This window comes from Dinoponera quadriceps, unplaced genomic scaffold, assembly GCF_001313825.1.
Source record: "Dinoponera quadriceps isolate SergipeBrazil2010 unplaced genomic scaffold, ASM131382v1 scaffold628, whole genome shotgun sequence".
In the NCBI taxonomy this organism is placed as follows: domain Eukaryota; kingdom Metazoa; phylum Arthropoda; class Insecta; order Hymenoptera; family Formicidae; genus Dinoponera; species Dinoponera quadriceps.
In genome coordinates this window covers 750,283-760,452 of record NW_014554836.1, presented here as the reverse complement: position 1 = coordinate 760,452, position 10,170 = coordinate 750,283, and the positions used below count along the sequence as shown (strand labels likewise).

At 37.6% G+C, this 10,170-nt stretch overlaps 3 protein-coding genes across 4 annotated transcripts in view; 1 reads left to right on the top strand and 2 right to left on the bottom strand.

Annotated features, from left to right (window-relative positions):
• Positions 1 to 393, bottom strand: part of LOC106742231 — a 2,216-nt gene extending 1,823 nt beyond the window's left edge. The window contains exon 1 of the mRNA XM_014614976.1: positions 61 to 393. Within this exon, the coding sequence (XP_014470462.1) occupies positions 61 to 204 (144 nt within the window). The 5' untranslated portion in view covers positions 205 to 393. The remainder of the gene's footprint in view (positions 1 to 60) is intronic.
• A 666-nt stretch (positions 394 to 1,059) lies between these two features.
• On the top strand, positions 1,060 to 3,706 carry LOC106742331 (thioredoxin domain-containing protein 5). Of its 2 annotated transcripts, XM_014615187.1 has the most exons (6): positions 1,060 to 1,169; positions 1,676 to 1,782; positions 1,923 to 2,069; positions 2,383 to 2,500; positions 2,570 to 2,860; positions 2,945 to 3,706. In XM_014615187.1, exons 2-6 carry the CDS (start codon positions 1,766 to 1,768, stop codon positions 3,404 to 3,406), a joined length of 1,035 nt encoding a protein of 344 aa, XP_014470673.1. In that variant the 5' UTR covers positions 1,060 to 1,169; positions 1,676 to 1,765; the 3' UTR covers positions 3,407 to 3,706. The 2 variants fall into 2 exon arrangements, with proteins under 2 accessions (XP_014470673.1, XP_014470672.1); XM_014615186.1 differs by lacking the exon at positions 1,060 to 1,169 and having other exon boundaries at positions 1,197 to 1,782.
• On the bottom strand, positions 3,444 to 8,830 carry LOC106742330 (flavin-containing monooxygenase FMO GS-OX-like 3). Its single transcript, XM_014615185.1, has 7 exons — positions 8,762 to 8,830; positions 7,129 to 7,365; positions 5,665 to 5,806; positions 5,292 to 5,603; positions 5,054 to 5,201; positions 4,723 to 4,997; positions 3,444 to 4,475 (listed from the first exon to the last, which is right to left on the bottom strand). The coding sequence occupies exons 2-7, from the start codon at positions 7,335 to 7,337 to the stop codon at positions 4,266 to 4,268; spliced, it is 1,296 nt and encodes a 431-aa protein (XP_014470671.1). The 5' UTR covers positions 7,338 to 7,365; positions 8,762 to 8,830; the 3' UTR covers positions 3,444 to 4,265.
• Positions 8,831 to 10,170: the final 1,340 nt, after the last annotated feature.

Genomic DNA, 10,170 nt, shown 5'->3' with positions numbered 1-10,170 from the left:
CCCTATATATATATATATATATATATACATATATATGTTATATATACATTAGATACGTACTAGTAAATTTCGTGGATTTTTCACTTTTCTTTCATTCATTTTGCGATCCTTGTCAGCTTGACACAAACCTGTCAGCTGATAAAATTTAGCCTGATCTGCTAAAGGGAGCGATGTCACTTTCTTAACATCATCTTGAAAATCCATTTTGGATGTTCAAAATGCACAATCAAGTGTATTCGTGCGTATCAAACAAAATATACGAGCTACTGTTACAATTTTGACTCGCAGTTGTTCATTTCCAACAGAACTTTCGTTTGAAGAAAACATTTATTTTACATTTATGTAAATGTTCTATAGTTCCTGAACATAATTTTTTTTCCGAAGCGAGGGAAAAAATTTTCACATTACTTAAGCCGGTATTCATAGTCACGTCTTATATACAAAACCGTCTTAAGTTCATTTTTAGATGCTGTACGATACATTTCATTGGCACAAAGCATCTGTAGATGAATTGAAAACGGTCTTAGTGTCGGTCCACAATAGATATCTTAAGCCTTAAGCATTAAGAAATTGATTAATCACAGTTAATTATTCTCTTTACATTCAACTGTGATTGGTCACTTTCTTAAAGATTAAAATATTTATTGTGGACCGACACTTAAGCGGGATATACAATGAAAATTTAAGCTCTTAAGCCTTAAGAAATTGACCAGTCATAATCGAATTATAGAAGAAAAACAAATGATTGGTCAGTTTATTAAATCTTACGTCTTAAATTCTCATCGTAGATCCCACTTTAAAAATCCGATTATTTGTCGTAAATATACAATCACTATGTATAGTTGTTTCTTATTAGTAGATTCGTTACTTCTTTTAATTCCAAAACTTCCGCTATGAGCCGCCACTGTTTTAGTGAGAAATCGAGCACGTAGTACAATTCAACGATAGGGTAGACATAATTTTATTTTCTAATTTTGCAATTTATCAACAAGTTAGAACTTCATATTTTCAAATAGTACGTTTCAATAACTGATTGAACATCTTTTTATTTTCAAACCTTTCAATCAAACAGCAACTAAAAAGAGTATAGTAGTACGACTCAAGGATACATCAGATGAACTTTTATTCTCATTAGCAAGATTTATCACTAAAAATATTTCGACACAAGGGTAAGTAATTCAAAAATCCCGGGAGGATAATCGATTTTTCTGATCTGAAAAAGAATCGAACACCGATTTGTCGGTCGATCATCGTCCGCTCTACGTAGGACGATTTCAATTTCATGGTTGTTTCCATTGGCTTATATTATGGTGGGCGGAATCCGCGGTTCGATAAGTTCGAAGTGTGAGCCTGGGAGCAACAGGCCAACGAGAGTCCGGGGGAGTTCTTTTAATTTTTAAGATAGACGATACTATTTATCTGTGACAGAATATTATGTAGCAGAAGCTGCTTTCTAAAAGTACCTCATCCGGTACAATATTAGTGCAATATTAGGTTTATAGGTTTCGCAAATTCGATAGTGAAAAAGACCTGTCTCCTACGGCTTTTTGCAACGTTATTTCGTTGCAAAGTAATTTAGAGTGCAATAAATTCGACATTCGCAATGGCGATTAATCCTGCGGATTTTATCATGTCGAAACAATGGATTTTACTTTTTCTGTTTATGTTGAGCCAGGTCATTAATGGCCACAACAAGGATGTACACACTCCTCAGTACACCAATGACAATTTTTCCGCGGAAATTAAAAAAAAGAACCATTTCGTTATGTTTTATGCACCGTGGTAAGTAAGAATTCAAATCTATATAATTTTATATTGTACATATATATATATATATATATTTAAGTAGCAAAAGAAAAAAATATAATTTTGGCACATATGTAAAAATATTAATTATTATAAATGATACTTTCCTTTTCTAGGTGTGGACATTGTCAAAGACTTGGACCTACATGGGAACAGTTAGCAGAAATGTCAAACGAGGAAAGCAATAATATAAGAATTGCCAAAGTCGACTGTACAATCGAGAGCATTTTATGCAGTGAGCATGACGTCACTGGCTATCCGACGTAAATAAATTTATTTCCTACTTATATATCTTATTATATGTTTACATTATCTCATATTTATGTTATCATTTATCTATATTCTTTGTATATTTATTATATATTTATATATTTTATCATAACGCATACTAATATTTCCATCAATGATATCTACTTAAATCATGAACTTTAGCTTCTCTCATATACTGTGTCTTTGCTGTTTTAATATCTAATTACTTTGTTGTATATTGTATATTTTAAATGTAGTAATTTTATTTGAAAATTATTATTTCCTGGATATATATGTATATATATAAATGCAGAATTATTAACATAGGCTCAAGTTTTTCAAAGCTGGTGAAACCAAAGGCATCAAGTTCAGAGGGACTCGAGATTTACCTTCTCTGACTTCCTTCATTAATGATCAACTAGGTAGTAGTAGTAGCACTTCTATGGTACGTACAACTTGTTTCTCAGATATTATCCTATATGGAATAATTAATGTCAACGAAGAACATTTCCAGCCTGAAGACGTCGCACCATCCCCTCCTGAAGCAGTAAATGGGCTGTTGGAATTAACAGAGGATACATTCGAGAAACATATCTCCTCCGGACATCACTTTGTCAAGTTCTATGCTCCTTGGTGCGGACACTGTCAGAAATTGGCGCCAACTTGGGATGAGTTAGCTAATAGCCTTCGCCACGACGATGCAGTTAGTATTTCCAAGATAGATTGCACTCAGTACCGCAGCGCTTGCGGCCAATTCGATATCATGGGATACCCCACGTTGTTGTGGATCGAGGACGGGAAGAAGGTAAGCAAAGCGTTTTTCCTTGTCGAATATTTCGCACAGAATGTTGTTTCCACGTAAAAGTGAACGAACGTGATAAATTCGCAGGTAGAAAAATACGCTGGTCAGCGCAGCCACGAGGAGCTGAAAGCTTACGTGTCGTCGATGTTAGCCAAGAGCGCCGACAAATCGAATCAGAAGAGCGAGAGCACGGACGACACGCCGCATACCATAGTGAGCCTGACCGCCGATAGTTTTAAGCATGGCGTCGAGAAAGGCCTCTCGTTCGTCAAGTTCTTCGCTCCCTGGTGCGGCCACTGCAAGCGTCTCGCGCCCACCTGGGAACAACTGGGCAAGAAGTTCTTCGGCAATCAGAACGTGAACATCGTGAAGGTCGACTGCACGCTCGATACGAGCAAAGAACTGTGCAATGAACAGGAGGTGGACGGTTTCCCGTCGTTGTACTTATATCGAGATGGGCGCAAAATCTTCGAGTACAATGGCTCGCGCAATCTTGACGATCTCTATGATTTCGTGATGATTCACTTGCAGACGCACGATGAATTGTAAGCGCTGCTGCGCGCGTTCTGCCGCAATGCCGAAATCGTGTGTGTCCCCGTCGACAATGTATTTCCAGTCATATATTATAAGTAATTTAATTAACTCCACGTATACGACCGGCGCGTCGCTGATCGACACCCTGTCCTGTTGGATCGCAAAGAGAAGCGGTGACTTTTTCATTTTTATATCCTACGTCGGGGAAAGGATTGACACACAGAAAGAAAAAAAAGAAGATTGTGTAGAACGTATCAGCCCGTAATAGGGAGAAATGTACTTCCATAATATATCTTTACAATTGCCCTATCGTAATTTTTCAGTTTCTCGCTATACTCGCCGCACCGCTCTTTCCCTCCGTTCCACCTCATTCCGAAACAGTTTTAGCGGAAGTTGTATGCGCGTATTCGATTCTATCGTACGTAATACACGCATGTGATAATGTTTGATTACACGTGACAGCCTGCGACGACTGGTGTAATCGCAAGAGTAGAAAAATGTTACATACATACATATGTATCGCTTTTGTTATGTGTTCTTGAGGATGACGCAATGACCCTGTGTCGCTGCATTTGTTATCTTATCTTCTTTATATCATTTAATGTACAAAAACTATAATTGCGGGCCAATCTTCCATGGAAACGCCAACCCTTATCGCGCGTCATAATTAGTGGTAAATACTCTCATTAATACGCCAGTCCGATAAACGCGTTCTCTGCTTTTGTCTGATCCTCGTATAATTAATCGCCGTAACGTAAAACTTACTTCAGTCTCATAAAGCATCAGGCCCGTTTTTGTAAGCTCGAACGCTGATTTTATCTTGTGGCAACATCGATTGCATTCTTTGTTATTTTTTCTCTTCCGTGTTTAGACCTTAACAAGACTTGTAAGATACGCTGAAGTTCTCGCTGTCGATGATGCGGTACTTGTAATTCTTGTATTCAGTGATGTTTGTTTCGCGCATCTCGTTGACGTGATTAGTAATCTTTCTCATTACTGGCGGAAAACTCGGCACGTTCACGGCGGCAGCGATCTCGTCGTAGTAAGCCCACTGCCTGTCTTTCAGCTTGTTGATCTGTCTTATCTAATAGAGAGAAAGAGAGAGCAAAGAAATGACTTTAATAACTCAATTTAAATTTCATTTTAGCTACTTAATCAATTGATCTATTCGGTTATTCTTCAATTTAAAACTAATTAAGTTTCGCCTAACGAGATTACGTATCGTGTTAACTTTGTTGCGGGAGAAATCAGATTTTTTAATTTAAATTCTCTTCTGTTATTTAAAAGCGCGATTGCTCCTCTTTCTGCGATTATAATTTGCAATTAATTACCGGGATACCCTGGTCCAGCAAAGATTTCTTTTCGCTCTCGTACTCCTCGTGCATCTGTTGCGGCGATGGTAACTGAATGCGGCCCTCGAGGATGCCCAAAATATATTGTGCCTGTATATGGAACAAGGGGAACGGTATCACGAAGTCTAATAGATCCACGAAGAACAGATTCGTATGGTCCATATGCACCAGGTGCTTGTAGATGGGCTCGACGTGGTTGTCGTCCGTACGTATCTCGACTTTAGCCGATATAAAGGGATACGTGAATTTGTAACCTGCGGAAATACTGGTTATCATGAATAATGGAAGCCATATTTGCCGAGACTATTACCCGTGCAATATATGAAGCTGTCCATTTCTGCCGAAGAGTCATCGAGAAAGGTGAAGAGGTCTCCTTGAATGGATGCGACGCCGACTCTCTGCTCGATGTTAACGAACATACTCAAGTCGATCGGTTCGGAGTTATGACTTAAGTACACCTAAATGATCAGAGCGGGAGAGAGGATAATTAAGTTAACTGGATATTTCTAAATTCTTCGATACTCCGTTTTCATAGCATATAGACGCACCTTATCGGCGTATTGCGCTACTTCGAGGGCGATATCAATGCCGGACCAGGAGGCACCGAGTATGCAGACTTTCTTGCCGGCGTAGACTTCCGGTATTCTATACTGGTGGCTGTGAATATGATCACCGTGGAAACTCTCGATGCCCGGGATATGTGGAATATGACCGACGGTGTAGTGACCGCTGCACACCATTACGGCGTCGTAAGTCTTCGTGGTCTCCGCTTTCGTATTCAGATCCACATGTGTCAATGCCCACAACGTCTGGCCGTTTGTCAAGACTTCCGGTTCCACGTGCTTCACCAAGGTGTTGAGCTGAAAACAACGAACGATATACTCTTCGCCGAGAAACGATCTATGTGAAACAGGAACTCACCTTAATGTAGGGATAGAGATTGAAGTGACCGGCATAGTCCAAAATATATTGCTTTATTGCGCTATGATGGATGTAAGACATGCTGTCGTCATCCTTGAAGGGGAATTCGGGTATTTGCATCACTTCTTTCGGGAAATTCGTTCTACAAGCATCGGAACAACTTGTATTCTATTGAACGATAAGGAAATCATGCATTGCTTAGAAATCATATCGAACGGAAGGATTAGTCATCGCGGAGAAAAAGAGAGAAAAAAAAGAAAGATAAATAATAAGACGTGTAAATGTCTGAAGATAAACTGGTCTTCCGGATCAGTTTATCTTCAGACATTTACACGTCTTATTATTTATCTTTCTTTTTTTCTCTCTTTTTCTCCGCGATGACTAATCCTTCCGTTCGATATGATTTCGTAGTTTTTTTCATTAATATTGTATATTTATTGAATTTTCATTAATTTTGTATATTTATTGTAATAACAATTATTACAATTATATTGAATTAGTCATAGAATTTTAAGAATAATCAACGAAGAGCGGCTACCCCGGCCTAATCTAGTGATACAGCTCAGTCATTGAACGAGGCATTTGACGGAGCTGCAAACTGTTTGCAGTTGAATCGAATCTCTTTAGTTCGAATACGAATCGAATTCGAATCAGATTTTCCGAGATTTACATTATATGTTAATCTAAATATGACAGAATATTTTTAACGAAACCTTTCTTTAAAAAAATATACCTTTCTTTACTAAAAATATACTTAAAAAAATATATTTTGAGAAAATCTCCCACTAACTACGAGGAAAATATTTTGCTAAGTACTAGAAAATTTATAATAGATATATAATGTTAGATAATTTATAATGGATTAGGAATATTATTATTTATAATAGATATATAATGTTAGATAATTTATAATGAATAATATTAGATAAAAAGTGTGCAGAGTTTGTAAACTGATAAATATATATTCGTACATATATATGTAATCATAATTTATAAATGGGTGAATATATACACCGCATATTCGACGAATTATGGAATTATTTTCAATTTTTTGTACAAGTTATGTATTAGTATAATTTTCAAACTACATGTTTATAAGGTCTACAAGTGTCTTACAAGGTATTTTATGATCAGAACTAAATTATTTAGCAAACGAACACTCTTACATGCATAATTTTGTTAACAGTAAAAAAGAATTTTGAGGAACTAATTTTTAATTTCAATGGCCTATTCGTTTATCACTTTCCGATGCGAATGAAGCAATCAAAAGGTGTGACCGACTCGAAATTGAACCGTCGATGATTTGAAATCATCGAATTATTTGAATTCAAACCTTTTGTATTCGAAAGTGAATTCGAATCGAATCAACAGTGATTCGACTTTGAATCGACTTCGAATTCGAACGATTCGTACACCTCTACTTGCTAATCACATACTCACCATTTGACTTATATTTGCCGTTACCTTAGATTCTTATACATGCTGCTATGCACGGGAAGCCCGTGTTTATTGAAGTGCGTCTCATCGGTGTAGACCCATGTGCCACCGATTTGGTCATTCTGCTCGAACACTGTGAGGCTGTAAGTATCCAATTTGGAAGTTATATGACGGGCCACCACCAAACCAGCCACTCCAGCACCCACAATAGCGATCCTCGTCTTAGTATTCGGCATCGTTCCCCGACAGCACTTGTCTTACAGTCTGAGAAAATTACGATTTTGTCTATAACTGAAAATTCACCTGAGAGATCGTCGCGTATCTCAGTGAGAAAAGTAACTAAACGGATACGTAAAAACGCGATGAATTAAAATATATCGTATTTATTTTACTTTACTACGAAATATTGTAAGATATTGCGCATATCGCGCGCATTGCAAAGTATCATATATGCGTTCCTATCTCTCCGAGTGAATTTGCTTCTGCGACCAAAAATTTCTCGAGTAACAGAAAATTCCGTGATAATACTATCATCAGCCAATTAAGTGTAACTTTCTAATACTATCTGCGTACTTCTTTTGTAGTTTTTTTTTGTACAATATGAAAATTATACAAGATAAGATTAGAATATTTCGCCGGCGAAATTGTCGTCCTCGTTCCGGTATATCGGAGAACGGGAAGTGTGAGCAAACGAAGAAGACGCGGTTCGTGTTCAGGTGATTCACAATTGCCGAAGGATGAAATCCCGAAGTGTCTCGGTCAAAAACTGGATTAAGACTGTTCGAACGGAAGCAAATATTTACACCGTATCACTACCGGCGGTTTTCCCCACGCTGAGTGGAATGTAAGCGTGGAAAATTCCTTCCTTTGTGATATCGAGAATTACAGAATAACCTCCTACTTCTAATGAAACCGCCGGCGGACGTACAGTCAGTATGCGAGGTGCCTCGCGGACTAAAGATGATTATCAATATTCGATATTATCGATTATTTGATATTTTTCTGACTAAAATTCCTCTGAATAAAATTTTATGAATCGAAAATCGAATATATATTTTTTAATTATTCATAAATGAACGAATATTTTTCACGTTAATGTCAATTTTTTTTAATTTATGACTAAATTATAGAATTTGCCTAAGGATCCAATGACGCGTAAAGCCCGTGTCACACTACAGATTAGAGATTGGGATTGGATTGAAGTTTGACAACTCAGAGCAAAGTTTACAAAATTTGAGATTGATTTTCTTTATTCTGATTGATTAGATTTCAATTCAATCCGTAGTATGACACGGACTTAAGTCCCATTCTACAAAAGTCGCTTGAAGCCTTAAGCTTTCCAAAATTTATCAATCACAATCAACTATTCTTCTTATATTTAACTATGATTGGTTAATTCCTTAAAACTCAGACCTTAAAGTAGTTATATAGAATGGGGTTAATGTTAAATGCAAATCAGTAGAGCGATTTGCTAATTATTAACGTGTCAACAGTGTCGTTATCGTTATTTCGTCGTTGCGCAGATTTTTTATATCATAGAAAAGCTATGCAACGACCAGCACTGGAATTCTGTAACTCGTTATTGGAGTTAACGACACTTTCGTTATTGTTCACGGATTGATTCAGCGAGAAACAATTATTTGTAGACATGTGTAATTACTCATCTTGCGGTCGCAAATTGAAAGGCGCATTAACCCAGAGTCGAGCGAAGGTATTTTGGCGGTGTTGCAATCTCGCAAACTCGTTCAGTAACACGCAATTAAGCGGAAGAGAGGCGTGCGCCGAAAGAGGCACTTTAATTGCACGGCGTCGTGGGAATTACACGTTCCATCGTACATCACGGCGGGAAAATTCGCGGCGAAGCGTGCATTTTTCCAGGCCGCGCGCGAGATCACCGCAATTAGTTCCTGTTTATTGCTCGGGATTACCGGTCGGTCACGATAAAAAAGAACGGTCGGGGAATGCGAGAGAGAAAACGATTCCTCTTGATTTCGCCTAAAGCGATTCCAGCTAAAAAGCCGCCATCGCAGTAATCGGTGCGTGTTACTCCGCTTCAATTTTTTGCGGACGCTCATTCTCATGATTCCGGATTTCCAAGTAATGAGGAAGAAATACTAATATTGCGTCATATTAACTGGTTGATTGTTCATTGATTGCTCAACATCATGAGAAGATTATTGTGGATAATGCAGATCCATCGTAATCGTAACGATATTAATTTTGAGGGAATGTGGAGTAAGATGGAGACGTTAAGAAAAAGAGAAACTAAAAAAAGCGAAATTATCTAAAAAAAAAAATAAAATACAATTTCGAGAAAAATGAGTTTGAAGTTCTACATTATGTTATTTTATGTTTAACTATAGATTTTCATTACTTACATCTAATCAGCTATTCAGGGACAATATATATACGATGTCCATGGTGACGCAATTTTCGGACCGGCAGATTGGGGGTTCATTTGTAACAGTTATCTGTCTCGGATAAATGCGACGCGTGTTCTTTAAACGTGTATGTGACATGCGTTATCGGTCTCGTGAAGTAATCAGAAATCGAGGAGACGATTAGAATTCCGGCTAAAGCGGCTTGACGGTTGGAGGTATAATGCAGCCATTATTCACATCGATACAATTGAATGAATGAACGAGTTTCAACGTTTAACTTTATTTTACTGCATGGATCTTGATTTTTGAATGGTGAAGAGTAATTCTGAAAAAGAGGTGAACAGAAAGAAAGACTTGATATGGAGTGAGAAGAAAAAAGAAGTTAAAAATTAAAGCTAGAGCGCATCTCCTGTAAGTCTTGAGATAGAAATGCTCAATCGGTACCCAGTAAGCAAAATATTAACAGTATGATGATAGGTAGCAAATTCGATCTCGGCAGGATATCGGCAGAGAGCCATAGCTATCTGTGTTCGCATTAAGCCCGTTTTCTGTCAACAGAGCCTGCTGATACAACTTGACAGCAGATTGGCAGCAGAAACCGAGCAGGATCTGCAGTATATTCTACTTAAACTACATTTAAATAATAACGAAATGACAGATCCTGCTCGGTTTCTGCCGTCAATCCGTT